At 43.3% G+C, this 23,109-nt stretch overlaps 1 protein-coding gene across 1 annotated transcript in view; it reads left to right on the forward strand.

Moving 5' to 3' along the window:
* The window catches only part of tpo (thyroid peroxidase), a 135,282-nt gene that overhangs the window by 89,895 nt on the left and 22,278 nt on the right, over positions 1-23,109 (forward strand). The window contains exon 11 of the mRNA XM_068028488.1: positions 1,230-1,467. Within this exon, the coding sequence (XP_067884589.1) occupies positions 1,230-1,467 (238 nt within the window). The remainder of the gene's footprint in view (positions 1-1,229; positions 1,468-23,109) is intronic.

Here is a 23,109-nt window from a genome sequence, read left to right on the forward strand (position 1 = left end):
ATGTCCAACCAGAGTTAGCAACCCTAGGCTGTGGACACCACTGACTAGAGGGTCTGCATGAATCCTAAGGCAAGCAAAAGATTTCGTGTTTTGACAATCACCCTTCCACCCCCAAAACCCTGCCCCGAACAAAAATTATCCCAATTAGGACCTTGGGTTCCAGTCTTCAGGTCCAATATTCATGGAGCTGGATTTCAACTGCACAGCTTATAAAGCGTGCAAAAGTGCCTTATTTTTCATACCTTCTGCCGTCGCTAGACCCTGTCAGGGAACATGCCTATGCCAAGGGTATCCTGGACCGTGTGGCCAGAAGTGGCCTGAGGCCAGAAATCCTGACAAAGGGAGTATGAAAATTTACCCTTGTGTGTTAATTGGCAAGTAAGAAGGATAAAAAAGCAATCCAAATCTGAGACATAATTATTTGTCTGAATCAATTTAGATCATTGTATGTAGGTCTGATCACTGGAAGAATATTATTGCTTTTTAGCGGGTGGGGACCTGAACAGGAAAAACATTCCAAACATTTTCACACAAATGATAAAGAAGTTGTGAAATACATTTCCAGGCAAGTAAACAGTATAAATGGGTTAAATATAGAGTTGGATGTATTTTTGGAGAAAGGAGGAATTGAGAGATACGATGAGAATGCAGATATGTGGGGGTTAATCTCTCAGGAGGGGTTGAGCTTGCGGGTCTATTAGCCTTTTGCTGGTCCTGAAGGTTCTTGTGTTTTTATGTGAGAACAAAGTCAGAAGAAATAGACAACACAAGAAAGACATATTGGGGAAATCTTTATTAACATGAATAAACAGATAATTATTAAGTGACATACACCTGAAACTTTGGCATGTGTCCCAGATGCATAAAGACCTGTTGCCACATACGCTGAAGACAAAAATATGCCCACTTATGTGACGACAAAAAAAGAAAAGAAATACCATGCACATTTACTTGAAATTGAATGGCAATAATGAACTCCTGATAAATACAGAGGCCTTGGAATTATATTCTGTATGATCACTATGTTTGAAATTCATCTCTGCTATTTTAGTGGATACATTGACTAATTTATTAACTTAATGCCTCTGCTAAAATAATAGAGCAAGGAATTGCAGATAGACATATTAAGCTTTTGCAGGATAATACCCTCTGATATAATTTCAGGACCAGAGTTTCTTGTTGACTGTTCCTAAACTAACAGAGAATGTATGACTTTTCTTTACTTCTAGGATACAATGACTGGAGGGAATTCTGTGAACTGGAAAGATTAGAAACTAAAGCCAATTTAAGAAAAGCAATATCTGATTTAGATTTAGTCGAAAAGATAATGGATCTCTATGGGCATCCAAACAATATTGACATCTGGCTTGGTGGTTTAGCAGAAGATTTTCTCCCCGGAGCCAGAATTGGCCCATTATTTGCCTGTTTAATTGGAAAACAAATGAAAGCTTTAAGAGAAGGTGATAGGTGAGTTTTATATTACATTGTTCCATCCTAGTCCAGTCACATATGCAGGCTGTTAGCTCACACTGTTCTGCTAAATGTCTAGTCTTGTATTGTTAACCAACTTAATACAGATTAATCAAGTACTTTGGAGCAGAATAAATGGGACTAAACAAAAGCAGAGAACACTGAAAATTACCAGCTGCCTTTTCTTAGCAACTATTTGAGGCTTACTTTCAAAGGGCTTAAGTCTAGTGATATTTTTGGAACTTATCTTTTGCACAAATAGTGGCGATTGCTTGATTGTCAGTTACTTGGCAGTGATGGGCCTGGGGTGCCTGCACTTTTGGAGGAAAGGGATAAAAATTGGCCTGCAGTAAAATTAGATATTTTTTGAAGATTCATGGAAGTTCCAAAGATTACAAATCATACCATCTGACAATAAATGTTAGATCATACAGAACTCATGTGTACATACAAAAAATCCCATAGGATAGCTGAGTAGCATGAAATAAAGAGGAGTGGAGCCATTCTTTTGCAGCTGGTCATAGGTTGTAGGTGAACAGGGCAATTTCTGGTTTTGAAATCAATATAACTTGGGGTGCTTCATGGCAACACCTTCAATGTCAGAAGCTCTAGAATTTCATTTGACAATAAATGACATATTTTAATGAAAAAAGCATAATACAGACATTAGTTTAGTTTATGCTGCATAATTATCAAATCTCCAGACTTGCATTAGTGATATGCAACTTTGCGAATAGATATATTTCATTCCAATAATATCAGATATTTGAATCTGTTAAACTGAAAGTGAATGAAACCTGTTTTGATTGAAGGGACAAATTAATAGATGTCCCAAGTCACTGACTACAGAGACACTTTCAAATGTTCCCGTTTGATCAGAGTGCTCTGAAAATAGTTTTGAATGACCTCATTTGCAAGCTGTTGCCATAGTTATCAGCCCAGAGCAAAATATTGCAAGTGCTGTGAAAGTGCTACACTAAGAACAATAACCGACATCAGTAAAAGTCAGCCCAATTGTCAGCACAAGGTCAAAGGAAGGCCATTTTGATTCTGGTAGGAGGGATAGATAGATAGATGATAAAGAAACAGTTAATTGCAACACGTGCAAAGTGATGAGATGAAATTAAATCAAATATAGAAATTGTAAATTGTGAAGAGTACAACAAATGAGACTTAGCAAAAACAGTAAATGCGCAAGTGCACAGCAAGTCAGTATATAGCATCTTTTACAACCTCAGGACATCTCAAAGCACTTCACAGGCAATGGAGTCTTTTTTGAACTGTAGATATTGTGGTAATGCAGCCAATTTTCACACGGCAAGGTCCCACAACCCCACAACACTTTTAATAACAATACTTTATATTTACATTTTTCCTTTCATGTAGAAAATGTCCCAAAACACCTTAGAGAGGAAAGAAGAAAAGTTGATTAAAGGAACAGATGCCTCGCTACAAGGGAGAGATTAGGAGGAGTGACCAGAAGCTTGGTCAAAAAGATGGGTTTTGCAAGGGTTTTTAAAGCTGATAAGAGATCTAGAGCAGCAGAAGGTTTAATGAGAAAGTTCAATAAAGTAGAGCCAAAGTGACTGAAGGCTCAGTTACCAATGGTGGGGCAAACAGAGGGGAGCTGCAAAGGAGGCTAGACTCAAAAGACCAAGGGATGCAGATGGCTATGTAAGGCTGAAAGAGGTTGCAGAATTAAAGAGCAATGAAGAAGTTGAGCGATATGAGTCATAGTTTTTAAATTGAAAGAGTCAGGGACAGGGAGTCCATATAAGTCACTGAGGATTGGGTGAAGGATGAATGGGACTTAATGTGGACCAGTATATCGATGGTTTCGTTTGGATCATTTGAAATTTATGTAGAGTGGAGGATGAGCAACCAGGAAGGACATTGGAGAAATCAAGTTTACACATGACAAAAGCATGGATGAAGGATTCATTGGGACTGAGGTTGAAGTAGGGACAGTTATTGTGGAGATGAAAGTAAGTAGTCTTGATGATAGAAAGGACATGGGGCTTCCTGACTACGAAATGATGTTTGGCCTGTGGTTTGATCTAAAGCCTTCTCACCACCAAGTCCACTGAAAAAAAGCAAAATTTCAGATCGACTGCAATAAATATGAAAATAATCAAGTCATTTGATTGTTGATGTAAGTTTGAAAAATATTCTATGACTGGGTTAGGAAAAGACCTCCTAAGGGTTTGAGATTATTGAGACTAGAGAGAAGTATCATGAAATATTACTATGCAATTAGTAGATGGGTTTTTCACTGCAACAATCTTATGTTTTTCTCTGTTGAGTCAGCTGCACTTAAAAGAATTGAGATGTTTAACACAAAAGAGTCACACCAGAGAAAGTGCAAATTGAAATTGAATTTAGTGAAAACTACTGGGTGCTTTATCTCATCAGAGCAAGTTACATTAACAAGATTAATAGTGGCGTTAGCTTTAAAGTGATTGCATATTCAGAAGAGTCAGTGAAATAAAAAATGAATACTGAAGAAAGAAATAACTTCTTTAAAAGGAGAGTTCTATTTTGAATTAGCAGATTATTCAGGAAGGGAAAAGCTTAATGTGGCTAATATATCAGAATGGTCAAGATAATATAATATAGGATCTAAGAATGGGTGGAGTATTCAGATTTGCTTGGTTAGCTTTGGAGAAACTTTGAAGAACTGTATAAAGGAGAAGAAATTGGTTCTGATTTTTTTTTCCCCGAGTTCATGCTGCTGGCATAGAACCTTGCTCACTAGCACTGAATGTGGGGAAATCATAGGCAAGATGTATGCCAAACAGCGGAAGCAGCATGCAGTAGACAGAGCTAAGCAATCCCACAACCAACGGATCAGATCTAAGCTCTGCAGTCCTGCCTCATCCAGTCATGAATGGTGGTGGACAAGTAAACAACTAACTGGAGGAGGAGGATGCTCCACAAATATCCCCATCCTCAATGATGGGGGAGCCCAGCACATCAGTGCAAAAGCAAAGGCTGAAGTATTCGCAACCGTCTTCAGCCAGAAATGCCGAGTGGATGTTCCATCTTGGCCTCCTCCTGAGGTCCCCAGCATCACAGATGCCAGTCTTCGGCCAATCTGATTCACTCTACGTGGTATCAAGAAACAGCTGAAGTCACTGAATACTACAAAGGCAGTGGGACTCGACAACATCCCAGCTGTAATGCTGAAGACTTGTGCTGCAGAACTAGCTGCGCCCCTATCCAAGCTGTTCCAGTACAGCTACAACGCTGGCAGATACCCGACAATGTGGAAAATTGCCCAGGTATGTCCTGTGCACAAAAAGCATGACAAAGCCAACCCGGCCAATTACTGCCCTATCAGTCTACTCTCAGCCACCAGCAAAGTGATGGATGGTGTCATCGACAGTGCTGTCAAGCACCACTTAAACAGCAATAGCCTGCTCAGTTTGGGTTCCGCCCGGGCCACTCAGTTCCAGACCTCATTACGGTCTTGGTCCAAACATGGACAAAAGAACTGAACTTAAGAGATGAGGTGAGAGCGATTCCTCTGGATATCCAGGCAGCATTTAAGCAAGTATGGCGTCAAGAAGCCCTAGCCATATTGAAATCAATGGGAATCAAGGGGGAAACTCTCTACTGATTGGAATCATACCTAGCGCAAAGGTAGATGGTTGCGGTTGTGGGAGGCCAATCATCTCAGCTCTAGGACATCACAGCAGGAGTTCCTCAGGGTAGCGTCCTAGGCCCAACCATCATAAGATGGCTGCTTCATCAAAGACCTTCCCTCCATCATAAGGTCAGAAGTGGGAGGTTTGCTGATGATTGTATGATGTCCAGTACCATTCGCAACTCATCAGATATTCAAGCAGTCCATGTAGATATACAGCAAGACCTTGACAACAGTCAGGCTTGGGCTGATAAGTGGCAAGTAACATTTGTGCCACACAAGTGCCAGCCATGACGATCTCCAATAAGAGAAAATCTAACCATCCGCCCTTGACATTCAACAGCAGCACCACCGCTGAATCCCCCACTATCAACATCTTGGGGGCCACCATTAACCAAAAACTGAAGTGAAGCAGCCACATAAATATTGTGACTAAAAGAGCGGGTCAGAAACTGGGAATTCTGTGGTGAGTAACCAACCTCCTGACTCCCCAAAGCCTGTCCACCAACTACAAAGGCACAGATCAGGAGTGTGATGGAATACTGTCCACTTGCCTGGATGGGTGCAGGTCCAACAACACTTAAGAAGCTTGACACCATCCAGGACAAAGCAGCCCGCTTGATCGGCACCCCATCCAGAACCTTCAGCATTCACTTCCTCCACCACTGATGCACAGTGGCAGCAGTGTGTACCATATACAAGATGCACTGCAGGAACTTGCCAAGCCTCCTTTAACAGTAGCCTTCCAACCCACGATCTCTTCCATCTAGAAGGACAAGGACAGCAGGTTGTTACGAGTATTTCAATTTTTTGTTAAATTTGGAGAATTTGTGTTAAAACTGAAAAGATGCTGGAACTTTGGGTGTTTATTTTTATGAAAAGGAGGTTACCAGAAGGTTTGGGACTGAGTTTGAACTGTAAACAGTTACTGGAAGACACCTGTTTTCAAAATAAAAATGCAGCAGGGGTTGTTTTTGACTTGGAGAGATATTTACAAAGGAGTGACAGGCCAAGATTTATATACATCAGACTTCTGGAATGTCTTGGTTTCAATTTGAACTGTTAAAAAAGCTGTTGTATGCCTGCAACAGGAGAAGATCCAGCCAGCTCAGCTTTTTCTCTTGAAAAGAAATCCTGCATCAAGTGTGTTTCCTATTTCCTCCTGTATTAGAAGAAACCTTTACTGCTACATTTCTGCTGTAAGATCTAACTGAAACCTCCTGTTGCTGCATCTCTTGGAAAGCCTACCCAAACTGAGCATCAACATTGCCTGGAAAGAACTGTTCTAGGAAGATCTGATTGACAGCCATCGACATGCATTTGGGACACTGAACCAAAACAAAGGACGTCTTTTCATAACTTCTTTTCAGCCTAAGTGTTTTTTTTATTATTCCTTCTATTTCTTTGTAACAGCTGTAAACAAAAATTCCTTTTTTTCCCGGTTAACCAGTTGTGTATGTATGTGTGCGTTGGGGAGGGCTAGGATTTTTTTTTTAGAGATACAGCGCTGAAACAGGCCCTTCGGCCCACCGAGTCTGTGCCGTCCCATTTATACTAATCCTACACTAATCCCATATTCCTACCACATCCCCACCTGTCCCTATATTTCCCTACCACTGCGCCACTGTACAGGGCTTTAATATTTCAATTTGTGTGTATGTTTTACTTCATTATTAGTTAAAACTTGGTTTATAATAAACTGACAATTTTGTTGTTAATTAAAGAAACCTGGTTGATGTGCTTTATTGTGGGGAAAAATAGAGTCAATGATTGACTGTTTTGGTAAGTTGAAAAATGTAAATATATGTTGTGGCCTGTAGAGAAGTGGCACTCGAATAAACAGTGCACTTCTCCCGCGTCGGTCGTAACAAGACGCATGGGAACACCACCACCAGCAAGTTCCCCTCCAAGCCACACACCTTCCTGACTTAGAACTATATTGCTGTTCCTTCACTGTCACTGAATCAAAATCCTGGAATTCCCTCTTTAACAGCACTTTTGGTGTACCTGCACCAGATGGACTGCAGTGGTTCAAGAAGGCAGCTCATCATCACTTTCTTAAGGGCAATTAGGGATGGGCAACAAATGCTGGCCTTGCATCCATGAAAGAATAAAAAAATTCTTGGCTTTGGGTTTCTCAATGATGTAAGCTGACATGGTTGCACCATATAGCCTTGATCTTCAGCAGTCATCATTTTTTCTTCTTTTCTCTTGAAGCAATGGTCATCATAGATGGTCATAAAATGAATGATGTTTTTAAATTCAATCATGGGATGTGAACATCACTGGCTAAGCCAGCATTTATTGCCCATTCCTAATTTCCCTTGAGTAGGTGTTGGTTAGCCGTCTTCTTGAACCACTGCAGTCCATGTGGTGTGGCTACACTCAATGTGCTATTAGGGAGGGAGTTCCAGGATCTTGACCCAGCGACAGTGAAGGAATAGTGATTTGTTTCCAAGTCAGGATGGTGTGTGGCTTGGAGGGGAATTTGCAGGTGGTGGTGTTACCGTGCATCTGTTGCCCTTGTTCCTCTAGGTGGTAGAGGTCATGGGTTTGGAAGGTGCTGTCGAAAGAGCATTGCTGAATTGCTGCAGTGCAACTTTTAGATGGTACACACTGCTGCCACTGTGCACTGCTGGTGGAGGGAGTGAATCATGGCAACTGCCAGGGTAGCAGGTATTCACCTACTTTATTCTGTAGTTTTGCTCAGAGAACAGCTGCACATTCATCAAGTGGCATCCCTTTCCTTTCAGAAAGAGCTGGAATTGGGGCTTGATATCTATATTAGCATAGAATCTGCAGTCTATGGGACCCTGGGGTGCGTGTGTGAGCTGTCCTCTGAACAAATGACTTGTCGAATGTTCTGTTAGATGCATTGACCCTGATTGCAAAGATTGTTTCTTTTTTTGGAACAGACTGAGAGATATAGACTGTCCTAACAGAAAGTGAAACAAAATCTTCAGGTTTTGGGGTAAATAAGAATGGTTGGAACCAGATAAAAAGGAGACCAAGCATCCAAGCTCAGATGGTGCATTTTACAGGCAGGTTGAAGGAAGTAAAGACTGGATCAAGGAGCGGTTATTTAGAGGAACTGATTAACCAGACCTGATCTTATAGCGCACAGGGTTGTCACTGAAGGGATGGATAAAGGTAATACTGGGTGCATCCACATCATCAAGCCTGTCATGAGCAAAACTGAGAAGGTTCTGGAGAAGTATGCCTTTTTTTTGCTGAAGACAGTACCTGTGGTGTTTTGGATTACAGGGGAACCAGTTCTGAATTGCTAGCTGCATCTTACAAGACAGGATCTGGAGAACTACCTGAGAAATTTCAGAGTTTTGAACAACTATGTGACTGTAATTTGGTGCCAAACATGCTGAGTGGACTGCCCAGTAAATCTGTGAGATCCATCTTTGTAGTATCTGATAGCGAATGTGTAATTTGTAGTATCTTGACTGTGATTTGTCTGGTAATTCATGTTTAATGTATGTTGATTTTGGTTTGATTGTTAAAGTAAAAATTATAAAAGAGAAATCTTGGCCATTTGTTTTTTTCTTTATTGGGGTCATTAAATAAATGTGGTTCTTTAGGTTTACTGATCTCCACAGTGATCATAACAAAATGGCCATATGTGTGTCATCGGTAATGGCCTGTACTCTGGAATCTAGCCAGATAATAAACAAGAAAGGATTTCTCATGTTGCTCTATATTTTTTCTGTGAGAAAGAAAATAAATTTACTAGCCTGGACAAACTAAACATCTGTGGCATACATGATGAAACTGTTCACTGCAAGTTGGGGCATTTAGCAGATATCTCCTGCTGTTGCTTGCAAGGACCCAATGGTGTGAAAGTTCGGTGCTGTTGTTACCTTCATAACCACTGACAACTAACATGGTGTTGGAAATGGTGACCAAATTTGGCAGCAGCAGTATTCCCAGATCTTAACAGCCTCCTTTGAAGATCAGGGTGGGAATTTTATGCCTCCCCCCACCCCACCACAGGAGCGGGCTCGCGCCAGGGGTGAGGGGGTCATAAAATTGAGTGGGACGCAGGGGATACCGTTCCTGACGCCTTTAGGCCCCCGCTGCAATTTTACCAGGGGTGGTGGCGGCGGTGAAAAATGGCCCATTCCCCCTCCAGGCCTATCAAGGCCCTTAAATGGCCAATTAACTGGCCCCCTCCCACCACCGCTGGTATGTTACCAGCAGCCGGCGGGCACCTCAGCCCTGACAATAGGCCCCTTGGTAAAACCTAGCAGCCTCCTTGCAGACTGGGGGGGTTGGAGGGGGGCCTCCTGATCGGGCACCCTGTGCCCCACAGAGAGCCCCCCCGAAGCTCCAACCGCCCCCACTGAAATAAACCCCCACCCCCCCCCACTCCCAATCGACCTCCCTTGCCTTGCCAGAGCCCGGCCAATTGTGAGGCTCAAAACCTACCTCTCTTTCGGGGCCAACGTCCATGATCTTGCTGTTGGCTGGGTGCAATCCCGCTCGCAGTGGCGCTACTGGGACTGACAGCTGCTGGCTCGCTGATTGGCTGGCAGCACTTGGAGGTGGGACCTCCTGCCTTAGAGAGGTGGAAGTCCCGCCCAAGTCCAATTAAGGGCCCAGGGTGTGTAAAATCCTGGCATGTCTCCCCAGGCCCCTGGCAGAGGCAGGCTCACCCCTGACATTTTGGCCGGTGGGCAGGGCCTCCCACCCAACGTAATATTCAGACCCATGTATCCACATGTAGGTGTTCTCAGACATGACCAGCCTCAATTGTATAGCTCTGTACACATGGATTTGTCCTATAAAGGCAGGCCCTAATCGAGTGCCTAAGATGTAAAATACATCTGTCTGGCATATCTCTTCTAGGGTTCATTCTCCTGCAGAAAAATGCCCAGAGGGTTACCCATACAGGAAGCTTACAATTATACATCCCTAAAGAAATAAACAGAAAGAGCAGATGGAACACAGCTTTAGGAAACTGACAGAAAGTTAATTTCTTGCAAAACAGCTAAAAGCAAAGCATCAAAATGATAGAGAAGTACTAAGATAAGTTGAAAGTAATGTATCAGATATCTGAAGTCTAAATGAATCAGGCTACTTTATAAACATCGGTTTAACATGAGAAAAGAAGTGTCTTTTGCAGTGCCTGTTTTGCATGGGTGCTGAATGTTTTGAGTGCTGTTCAGAGACTCCAATCACATTATGCTCCTATTCTGCATCGCTCTCAGGGCCTTAATGTTTCGAATACAACATGTGTGCAGGCTCTCAGCATTATACGTAAGTCCAGGTTGTATCATGACACTCAGGGAGGGAATTTTAATTTCAGTAAGCACAAGGCTTGCTTGCGGGTGGGAGATGAAATCTAGGAAAAATGCAAGCCCATTGGGAAGCCAGCTTCAACCTGTTAACTTGCGCATTTAACTCCAGCGCGTTAGGCTATGGGCATGCAACCCGCTCAGGTTGTCAATTTCAATATGTTAATCATTCAATTAAAGTGATATTAATGTGGATTTGTAGTTTAACTTTGACTGTATGGGTTTCCAAGGCATCCTGGAAGTCGCCAGTGAAAGCAAGGCGAGAAGACAGCAGCAATCGAGGGGTCTGAAGTCAGGACGGGGAAATACGCCAATAAATTCTCAGTGCTACAGCTGCTTTTTCACCTGCTTGTGTGAAAGGGTTTGTTCATAGTACTTATGATGAGATGTGACACACTTTGGAGGTTAGAAGGACTACACTTTGGAGCTCTGATCTATCAGACCAGCCTGGGTGTCGCTGCGTTACTTGGGGCCTCAGATGAGGACCTCCAGTAGCACCAGCAGGAACAGGAACAGCAGAACCTGTACGAGCAGCAGCTTGTTGCTCACACCTGCAACTCCACAGGAGAGAGGGGATCAGCAGAAAGGCGCAGCTCGTAGGAGACCATACTCGGCACATAGGGTGTACAGTCAGAGCATAAGCTTCCTCGACATGTCCAAAGACCAGTGTCTGAGGAGACTCAGGCTATCATGACAGTGATGGCAAACATTTTCAACCTGCTGGAATAAGATCTGCTGCCTGCTGGATGTGGTGGGCTAGCTTTACCAGTGGCTGCCAGAAACCAAGGAATGAGGCTCAGCAGCAATATAATGAATGCCATATGACCACCAGAAGTGTCAACAAGCAAGCCATAAGGATGCTGAAGATGCACTTCAGGTGCCTGGACAGATCTAGAGGCACCCTTCAGTACGCAGCATCTAGGGTCTCCAGAATGGTCGTGGTTTGCTGCACTCTGTACAACATTGTCCAGCAGCGACCTGCAGGAGGAACAAGCCACAGAGCACAGAGCATCTCAGACAAGTATGAGAAGGGGGAGGAAGGAAAAGGAGGAGGCAGAGGTGGAAGGTGATACAAACGATGCACCACCAGTGGTGCATATTGCCTGGTATATTATTATTGTGGGCTTCACGTAGGTTCCACCAGTGCAGCCATCTAACAATGCAAAAGCTACTTTTAGCCCTCAACCACCCAATGTCACTAACACAAAGCAGTCCTGCAATCAACCAAACCTCCCTTTCACATTGTCTTCCCATCCATCATCACGAAATTGAAAAAGGCACCTGCCAATCAGCAAGCAAGAATGGGCCATACGGGATAGTGGTGCAAAAGAACAATGTAAATGTGTCTCACATCTGAAACAGAAACTTACAATTCTAACAGTGTAACACAGCCATGTGCATATCCTTGTGCAACTACAAATCTTTACCCTTTCTCTTCCTCTTCTTAACACTTCTACCAGGTGCTATCCCTGAGGTTACACCACAGGTTGAGGTACTGTTCCCAACATCCTGTGGGTTTTGGAGCCTGTGAGAAACCCACCAAACCCACCACTTGCACCTGTGCAAGTGCAAAAATGGCCACCGGAATACAAGGCAGCCTGCGGGATATTGACTGGGAGTGCATTGGGGGAATGGGGGGGGTGGCATGTGGGAGTGCTTGTGGAGATGGTGCTAACAAGTGAGAAATGGAATCACTTTGAGCAGAGTCCCCACTTCAATGTCCCCTCCCCACATCATTCCTCTTGCAGCCCAGCCGCACTTCCCTGCTACCACTCTGCTGGGGAAAACATTGCTGCAGGTCAGTGGGTGATGAAAAGCCAAGGCTCGGGTATCAGTCTTTCTATTTAAGGTGGCATTCAGGGAGTGCAAGCCACAGGTGCAGGCCTGCATGCACTCATGCAGCTGCCGCATTTGATGCTGTATGCAGGTAGCCACTATTTCCATGGATGAAGACACCATTGCAAAGGCCTGTGACATCATGCCATTGAGACAGACTCCTCCAGTGTCTCTGCACACACACAAAGTACATCTGGAACACCTGTCAGTACATTGCATATTCTCTGCTGCTGCTCCAGAAGTATCCTGTTCATCGCCGGCCCCTGAGGTTCAGCCCCTGCATCCAGCTGGGCTGAGCCTGGAACATTGTGCACCCTCTGACGTGGACTTCCCATTTCTGTCTCTGTCTTCACCATCTGCTCTTGCTCACTTGTGATGTGTGAGTCACCAGATGTAAACCCAACTATCTTCCTTACCGCAAGCTGACTTCTTACTTCCTTTGCTGGGGTCAGTACCTCCCTCTGGGTCCTCACAGCCCCCAGGAGCAGGTCTGGGGAAACATCACTGAACCGAGGTACAGCCTATGATCTTCTGCATCCCATTCTGGCAATTTCTTCTCTTTGGCTTCCAAAACTGGAGTTGAAATCTTGTCATGCAGGTCATCATGACACCCACTCAGGCTGATTGGTAAGAAAACCCAGACAGTGTATCGTAATACAGTGACTGGGTTAAAAAGCCACTGACAGACATACTGCACTGACTTCTGAGTTTCCCCTGTACTACCAGACCCACCCCCCAAACCTGCTCCCAGGACATCTCAAACTTAAAATCCAGCCCACAGTGTGCAGTAAGAAGCAAACCTCAGACCACAGTGCCCTATTATGCAGGACACCAACATCCAAAGTGCAGCTATGCAAGTTAATGGCTTATAGCCAATTCTCAAAGTGGGAAAACAATTTTAGGTGGAACATGATAAAGACATAACTAGACTTAACAAATAACTTAATCTGACCTAATGGGCTGAATTTTATGGGCCCCTCAGCAGGGGAGCGGAGGTGGGGGGGTGGGGGGGCTTCAGAAGGCGGAGCACAGAGTGCCTGACGCCTTCCAATTTAGTCCGAGGCAGTGAAGACCAGGGACGGCCTTCCCACCTCAGGCTACTTAAGGTCCTCTTCCCGCTTCCGCCTCAATTTAATAGAAGGCGGAGGGGCCCGCTGCCGTGGCAAGACACTGTAAGGCAAACCTGGCAGCCTCCTAGTGGGGTTAGGAGGTCCCTCCTTTGGGGGCAATCTGTGGCCCCCAGAGGTGAGCGCCGCTCCCCCAGGAAGAGTTCCCCAACCTCGCTAAGCCCCCACCCATCTCGTCACCTGGGCTGCCTGAATGGTCCCGGCGACCCCAACCCCATTTACCTCTCACGCGATCTCTGGACTCTTTGGTACTGCAGGGCCTCCTGCAGTACCGGCAGTGGCCACTGCTCCTGCAATTACTACAGAGCTGCCACCCTTCCAAATACCCGTGAGCTCTTGGAGATGGCGGCTCGTCCCTTAAAGGGGCAGTGAGCCCGATGGTGGGCAGTTAATTGGCTGCCTGCTGTGCAATTGCAATGGAGGTCCAAAGGAGGGCTGTGTCAGGATTTTCACCCACCTTCCAGTTTGTCACTGGGACCCTGTTGTCAGAACAAAATTCAGCTCAATATCATTGACTTGTGAATTGGATCATTATTGCAATGGATGTTAACATAGTTCATGAATACTTGGAAGGACATTGAGTAATTTGAGTTATGTGGCAAGGAAAACATTTTTAAAAATGGGTGCGAGTAAAATTTGAACCCTACACGCCTAGTGAAAACTGGGTTGGTGGGCAGTTACAAATGCCCAGATTACTTACCAGTCCTGGAGCTGCCAGGAGTGTAAGATGTCCAAGTTTAACCTGCTCAGGTGAGCAAGGACACCCACCCAAAGCTGGCAGGCTCCTTTTTCACATAGGCATGTTAATTTAACTCGTGGTTTTCCCATCGCACCAGTTTTCTTGCCAGGTGAAGATGGTGAAGAAGAGGAACCAGGGTCAGAACAGGCCCAAACACCTAGGCTTTTTTACTTCCTTTGTGGTAGATCTTGAATTTGTGCGATTGCGTAACAGTTGGCCGCCTGTTTTGCATCATGTCCGATTTTTAATTCCATTAACTTCAGGTCAAGATTGACCACCTTTGAGGTCAAAAGGAGTAGCAGTCCCCACAAGGAAAGCTTAGGGCTCCCCTGTGGCAGTTGCTGGATTGTGAGACTTCCATGGGTCAGCCCTAGGGGTTGATGCCATTACCTAGCTGGCATCAGCAAGCAGACTCCGATCCATGTGATTTACCGTCACTTCCCACCCAAAACTGGGATTTAAATGAGGCCCTGGAGTTGGCACTGATTTGGTAATTTGCATTAGATTACATTCTGTTCTGTGGTTGAAATAATGACTGTTCTTTACTTAATGAAGCAGAACTGCAGAATATATAGTAAGGTAATAAAAACAATTATTTAGTGATAAAAACAGAATTACAATTACACAGAAATGCAAATGTCAGAGCTTAAAGGGGGTGAAATTGCACCTCTTTTTTCCCATTTCTCTATCACAAACTGAGGCAAGAAGGTTCAATTTCTCACGAATTTGTCCCATGCCTAAAGGATGTCTGAAATACATCCAATGCCATATTGTCTTGGACGATATTCAGGCATCGATAGCGGTTGTCTGGACCAAGCATTAGACTTCTTCCATAGGCAAATAAAGGGCCTAACGCCTGTTTCCTTCTCCCAAATTAGTCAAAAATTACACAAGCTCTAACTCGTTTTTCACGCCCTTTAGTGGCCAAACCAGTGATCCTTAAAGAGGCAGCTAGAGGCCGTTGAAGAGTCGTAGAGTCATTTACAACACAGAAGGAAGCCATTCGGCCCATCAAGTCCATGCCAGCTCTCCACAGAGCTATTTAGTCAGTCCTACTCTCCTGCTCGATCCCCATTGCCCTACAAGACTATTTCCTTCAAGTGACCATCTAATTTCCTTTTGAAGTCATTGATTGTCTTCGCTTCCACCTCCCTTATGGGCAGCGAGTTCCAGGTCATTACCACCTACTGCATTAAAGAAATTTTTCCTCATATTCCGTGTGCATCTCTTGTCCAAAATCCTCAATCTGTTTCTCTTAGTCCTTGTACATTAGTTAATGGGAACAGTTTTCCCTTGTAAAACTTATCTAAGCCTGTCATAATCTTGTACACTTCTAATAAATCTCCCCTCAATCTCCTTTATTCTAAGGAGAACAAACCCAGCTTTTCCAACCTAACCTTGTAACTAAAATCTCCTATCTCTGGAACCATTCTGGTAAATCTCCTCTGCACCTTCTCAAGGACCTTCTCATCCTTCTTAAAGTGTGGTGACCAGACTGGATGCAATACTCCAGTTGGAGCCTAACCAGAGCTTTATAAAGGTTCAGCATAGCTTCCCTGCTTTTGTACTCAATGCCTCTATTTATGAAGCTCAAGATCCCATCACTAACCACTCTCTCAATATGTCCTGCCACATTCAAAGATCAATGCACGTGGACCCCCAGGTCCCTCTGTTCATGCACATCAGGAGAGAGAGAGAGAGAGACAGTTTAACAACAGTGTGGGAGGTCCAGGACCAGCAGAGCACATCAGGAGAGACAAAGCGAGAGTCAGTTTAAAACAACACGGAACTCAAGGTGTGACTTCACAGGAAAATCGTAAGTTGATTGGCTGGTGAGTATTTTGCAATTTTGCTCATTTATCTTTCAAAACTCAGGTAATTTATCAGTAATTGTAAGCTTTTATTAGTATTAGTAAAGTTTAGTAATTAGTAAGTTGATTGGCTGGTAAGTGCTTAGTGTGAGGGACGGTGTGTTAATAGCAGCTTAGGACATCGGAGTTAGGGAAGATCTATAAATAAAAAGAACTATAACTTTGAAGTAGTCTGTGTAGAAATGCAGCAAGACCTGGACAATATCCAGGCTTGGGCCGATAAGTGGCAAGTAACATTTGCGTCACACAAGTGTCAGGCAATAACCATCTCCAATAAGAGAGAATCTAACCATCTCCCCTTGACATTCAATGGCATTACGATCACTGAATCCCCCACTATCAACATTCTGGAGGTTACCATTGACCAGAAACTGATCTGGAGTAGCCATATAAATACCATGGCTACAAGAGCAGGTCAGAGGTGAGGAATCCTGTGGCGAATAACTCACCTCTTGACTCCCCAAAGCCTGTCCACCATCTACAAGGCACAAGTCAGGAGTGTGATGGGATACTCCCCACTTGCCTGGATGGGTGCAGCTCCAACAACTCTCAAGAAGCTCAACACCATCCAGCACAAAGCAGCCCGCTTGATTGGCACCCCATCCACAAACATTCGCTCCCTCCACCACCGACGCACAGTGGCAGCAGTGTGTACCATCTACAAGATGCACTGTAGCAATGCACCAAGGCTCCTTAGACAGCAACTTCCAAACCGGCAACCTCTACCACCTAGAAGGACAAGGGCAGCAGGTGCATGGGAACACCATCATCTGCAAGTTCCCCTCCAAGCCACACTGAAGTGATTTATGACTTTAACCCCTTATAGGGACTAAACCAAATCAGGAGTACATCCCAATGAATCTCCTTCAATTAAGTTCAAACCAGACAAACTCTTATAGACACTTATTTGGGTCCAAAGAATTGTACAAGTTTTCCCTCAAATTAAAAAAAAACTAACAAAGAATATTACCATCTTTTGGATAACCTTTTTTTAAATAATTATGGCTAAGTCATAAATATCGCAGATATTATAAGGGTCTGGGAAACTCTCTTCAGTACAAATCTCTCCACTTAAAGAGACACAGAGAGGGGGTTCTTGTAGTTGTATACAGAATGCTATATGAGATGATTTATTAACTTTTACATATTTATTAAAGAATTTAACAAGCAATACACATTTAAGTGGATAAGTATACTACAATATCAAAGATTACTAAGAGATGTAACACATAATCTTATTTCTCAAATTGAATCCAAAATTTCAATCTTGACAATGTTACAGCAAAATATCTTGGAATATCCAACAAAATTCAAAGTAATCTGTTACATTAAATTCCCCGAGTAAGCCTCCTGCCTAACGAAACAAAACACTCTCGGTTAAAAGCAGAATTCTCTTGTCATGCAGTAAGCTGTTCTTACCATAGGTTGAGAAATATTGATGAGGAATTTCAATCCCTGATTTTTTGATTCAAAAGTCTCATGTTTATACTGTTTCTAATCTATTAACTCATCTTCTGGAATGTAGATGCTACCTCTGCGTGTTTTTCCTGCTTCCGTTATCCATATACGGTAATATCATTAGCTACTTATTCCCAATTAATTATCTGCTGAGAATTCCCTTCTCATCTGGTCAAAATGTTTGTAGCGTTTATAGTAACACTAAGACCTAACTTTACAAATGTGTTTTGTACTTAAAAGATTTTTAATTAAATTTGTGCAGTAACTGTTTTTGCCTTTTTGGGTTAAATTGGGTTTACGTGGCATCTACTTTTTGTAAGTAACATTCCAGTTTGTGATTGATCATCTGTGATGGTTCTTTGATGGTACTTTGTACCATCTCCTTAAGCCAGTCTGTCTATATCATTAACATTATCAACTAATTAGGATTATAGTTATCAATATGGAACACGTATAGCCCATCTTGGTATGTTTCCAATGTAGCAGAAACCTTGGAATGGATTTTTTAACTCTGCCCTCAGAGGGAATTTCAGTGAGTCTTGAAAACTGACCATTTATTCAATCTTTAACTCTAAAAGGTACAATGTAATAATTATTAATTTATTATATCTAAATTCTACCTAATTAAGCCTTTTATACCTATATTTCATCACAACACACCATCCTGACTTGGAACTATATCTCCCTTCCTTCACTGTCGCTGGGACCAAATCCTGGAACTCCCTTCCTAACAGCACTTTAGGTGTACCTACCCCATATGGACTGCAGTGGTTCAAGAAGGGAGTTCACCACCACCGTCTCAAGGACAATTAAGGATGGGAAATAAATGCTGGCATAGCCAGCGACTCCCACATCCCATGAATAACAAAAAAACTAAAGGAAAAGCATATAATTGCACAAAGATGGGTGGCAGGTCAGAAGATTGGACAGAATATAAAAGAACAGCAAAGAATGACTAAAATATTAATGAGAGAAAAATTAGAGTACAAGAGAAAGCTAGCTCGAAATGTAAAAACAGATAGTAAGATTTTCTTTTGATAATTAAAAAAGAAAAGTGAGCATTGTTCCTATAGAAAGTGAGCCAGGGAAATTAATAGTGGAAAATAAGGGGATGGCAGATGAATTGAACAGGTATTTTGCATCGGTCTTGACTATATAGAATACAAGTAACATCCCAGAAATATCTGTAAATCAGGAAATGGAAGGGAGGGAGGAACTCAAAAAAATTGCAACTTGCAGGGAAGTGGTACTGAACAAATTTTTGGAGCTACGAGCTGACAAGTCCCCAGGTCCTGATGGACTTCAGCCTAGCATCTTAAATGAAGTGGCTAGTGAGATAGTTGATGCATAGATTTTAATTTTCCAAAATTCCCTAGATTCGGGCAAGGTTCCGTTTGATTGGGAAATAGTGAATGTAAATCCTTTATTCAAAAAGAGGAGACAGAGAGCAAGAAACTACTGGCCAGTTAGCTTAACATCTGTCATAGGAAAAATGTTAGAGGCTATTAATAAAGACATTATAGCAGGGCACGTCAAATAATTCAAGGTAATCAAGCAGAGTCAACATGGATTTTTGAAAGGAAAATCATTGGAGTTCTTTGAAGAAGTAACATGTGCTGTGGATAAAAGGGAAGCAGTGGATGTACTGAGATTTCCAGAAGGCATTTGATAAGGTGTCACATCAAAGGTTATTGCGGAAAATAAAAGCTCATGGTGTGGGGGCTAACATTTTAACATGGAAAGAAGATTGGCTAAGTAACAGGAAACGGAGAGTAGGCATAAATGGGTCATTTTCTGGTTGGCAAAATGTAATGAGTGGTGTGCTGCAGGGATCAGTGCTGGGGCCTCAACTTTTTACAATTTATATAAATGACTTGGATGAAGGGACAGAAGTTATGGTTGCTAAATTTGCTGGTGGCACAAAGATAGGTAGGAAAGTAAGTTATGAAGAGGACATAAGGGGACTACAAAGGAATATAAATAGGTTAAGTGAGTGGGCAAAGACCTGGCAAATGGAGTATAATATGGGAAAATGTGAAATTGTTCATTTTGGCAGCAAGAATAAAATGAAGCATATTATCTAAATGATGAGAGCTTGCAGAATTCTGAGATGCAGAGGGATCTGGATGCCCTAGTATGCAGGTACAGCATCTAATTAGGAAAGCTCATAGCATGTTATAGTTTATTATGAGGGGAATTGAATATAAAAGTAGGGAGGTTATGCTTCACTTATACAGGGCATTGGTTAGACTCTACCTAGAGGACTGTGTACAGTATTTGTTTCCTTGTTTAAGGAAGGATGTAAATGCATTGGAAGTTCAGAGTAGGTTTATTGGACTAATACCTGGAATGGGCATGTTGTCTTATGAGGAAAGGTTGGACATGTTAGGCTTGTATCCGCTGGAGCTTAGGAGAGTAAGAGGCGACATGATTCAAACATATAAGATCCTGAAGGGTCTTGACAGGGTGGATGTGGAAAAGATGTTTACTCTTGTGGGAGAATCTAGAACTAGGAGTCACTGTTTAAAAATAAGGGGTCGCCCATTTAAGACAGAAATAAGGAGAATTTTTTCTCTCAGAGGGTCGTGCGTCTTTGAAACTCTCTTCCTTAAAATGCGGTAGAATCAGATTCTTTGAATATTTTTTAAGGCAGAGATAGATAGATTCTTGATTATCAAGGGGGTGAAAGGTTATTGAGGGTAGGTGGGAATGTAGAGGCAAGGTTACAATCAGATCAGCCATGATCTTGTTGAACTGCGGAGCAGGCTCGATGAGCCGAATGGCCTACTCCTGCTCCAAATTTGTATGTTCGTATGTATGTATGTATGCACACTCTTTAGAATTGTGCCATTAAGTATATATTGCCTCTCCCTATTTCTTCTGCTAACATGCATCAGCTCACGCTTGTTGGTATTAAATTCCATCTGCACCTCACTGCCCATTTTGCTAGCCTATCTATGTCCTGTTGCAGGAGGTTCATATCATCCTCACTGTTTGCTACACCTCCTAGTTTGATGTCATCAGCAAATTTTGAGACTCTATTCCAAGATCCAAGTCATTTATATACAGCAAAAAAAGCTGTGGTCCAGCACTAACCTTTGGGAAACACCACTGTCTACCATCCTCCAGTCTGAAAAACAACCATTTACTACGACTTGCTGTTTTCTGTCCTTAAGCCAATTTTTTTATCCAATTGGACATTGACCCTCCTATTCGGTGAGCCTCAATTTTGTTATCCAGCCTTTTATGCGGCACCTTACCTTAACAAACACTTTCTTAAAATCCATATAAACAACATTCATCGCATTCCCTTCATCGACCTTCTCTGTTACTTCATCAAAAAATTCAATTAGATTAGTCAAGCAAGATCTGCCTTTTACAAATCTGTGCTGGCTATCCATAATTAATTCAAACCTCTCTAAGTGTGTGTTGATTTTTTTCCATTATTGTTTCTAAAACATTACTCACCACTGATGCTAAACTAACTGGCCTGTAATTGCTAGGACTGTCCTTGCACCCTTTCTTGAATAAGGGTGTCACATTTGCCACTTGCCAGTCTTCTGGCACCTCCGCCGCTTCCAGGGAAGATTGGAAGATTATGACAAACCCTTCTGCTATTTCCACCCCCCACTTCCTTTAGCTACCTGGGATAGAAGTCATCCAAACCAGGTGACTTATTTACCCTAAGCATAGCCAGCCTTACCAGTATCTAATCCCTCTCAAATTTTACCCTATCCATTGCCTCTACTCTCTCCACTTCTATCGATATTTTGTCAGATGCCACGTCCTTAGTGAATACTGATAGAAAGTACTTAAGTATATTAGTCTTGCCTTGCACCTGGAAGCATAACAAGAGCTAACTTGGATAGCCCCCAAAAAGAGGCACAGGGATCGTGATGTATAATCAACCTTTGCCCATTGATTGAAATGCAGGCAGCAGGCAGACTTCATGCTGCCTGCTCACAATAATGATTTCTCTGTGCAGCCAGTATTAACCTCACTGTTCATTGATTGCACGCATCAGAAGGAGACCCAAAATTGTAAGTTCCTAGTGCCACTTAAAACTAGCTTGCAGCTCTTAAAGGGGAGGTGCATTGTGTCTGGAGTAGGTGCTGGGAGTCTTGCAGGAAGTCAATCTGTCCTGGGAAAGAGTGAGGAATGGCACTATGTGGTAGTGGGCTTCACAGTTCTCGGATACTGCACTGGAAGTCTTGATGGGGGAGGTGGAAAGTAGGTGAGATGTCTTGTATATGCAGGGGGCAGTAGACCCTCCAGACAAATGGTCAAAAGGCAATGGGAACAGATAGCCATAGAGGTCAATGCCAGGAGTCAAGCCATAACGACCTGGTTGCAGTGCCGCAAGAAGTTCAGTGACCTCTTACAAGAGGTCAAAGTCAGTGAATTCAACTCAAAATTCCATATCCTACCTACTACACCACTAGCCTCAGACACTGGTCAAATCACCAAATGCCCATTGCTCATCTACCAACAATCTCTGCTCATCTTGACCCAAACCTAACATTCAAATGCTTCATCTCACCAGTACACATCAGCACTGCTCCAAGCCTCACATTCACACCTTACGGCTTGCACACACTGCCAGCTATTCAACCATGGTAGTCATATCACCCAAACAATTGCACAACACTTACTGACTCTCTTCCTGCTATCTTGCAGGACAAAGTGGTGCACAACTGAAGGCAAACCAGAGGTGGACAGGCGCCCCTGCATGTCCTATCCTCCACAGACAGTGCTGACCAATGACAGAACAGCAATTGCTGAGACAGTGGCCAGCAGTGGAGCTGAAAACATTGAAGTTGACGGTAACCCCACACCTAATCCTCCTTCTCATATCCCACTTCCCCATAATCCCACAAGCTCTTCTGATTTACACACTGCAGATAGTGTAAGCATGCATCACTTACTTCCACCCACCCCCCCCCCCCCCCACCCCACCCCTTCCTGCATCACAACTTACCTTTGTACCTTTCTCCTTTAAGATACCCAAGAGGTACAAACTGCCTGGGCAGTGGAGGAACACCAAGAAGAGATACACAGCACCGTCTCTCAATTTCACACTTGTAGCCACCAGCTTAGATGCTGATACTGCATGTACCTTAGGGGATAGATTATTGGTGGGATCTGCAAATAGTGAGACACAGGGAATGAGTGGGCTGCATCCAACACAGGGGACATGGACAGTGTGGGTGTTAGCTCGCTGAAGGACCATACAAGCTCTGACTGCTGTCATCATGGTTGTGGATAACAGTGTTCAAAAGGGCTTGCAAGGAGTCTTAGCAGTCCAACAATCTGTTCATCAACAAGATGGCATCTGGCGTGATTCATGGCAGAAGTGCGTGTGCACACTTCGGACGCCATTTTGGTCCTGGAAAAACATGCGTAGCACCCAAACAATGGACACTACTAAGTCCAATTTTGCGTCCAAGTTAAGTAAACATTTTTTAACTTACCTGAATGTAACGGCAGTGGGTGATGAAGTTCTCCTCCTGACCACACAGCTCTGTCCACCATTGTCAGCCCCACTGCTCAGCTCCCCCACACTTCCATTCCTCACTTTCCCAGATCCTGCATAAAGGCCGGTGCCAGTCTCTGAGCTGGCTGATCTTGTTCTGAGCCCAATAGACAAGCTGCACCA

This window comes from Heterodontus francisci, chromosome 3, assembly GCF_036365525.1.
Source record: "Heterodontus francisci isolate sHetFra1 chromosome 3, sHetFra1.hap1, whole genome shotgun sequence".
Classification (NCBI taxonomy): domain Eukaryota; kingdom Metazoa; phylum Chordata; class Chondrichthyes; order Heterodontiformes; family Heterodontidae; genus Heterodontus; species Heterodontus francisci.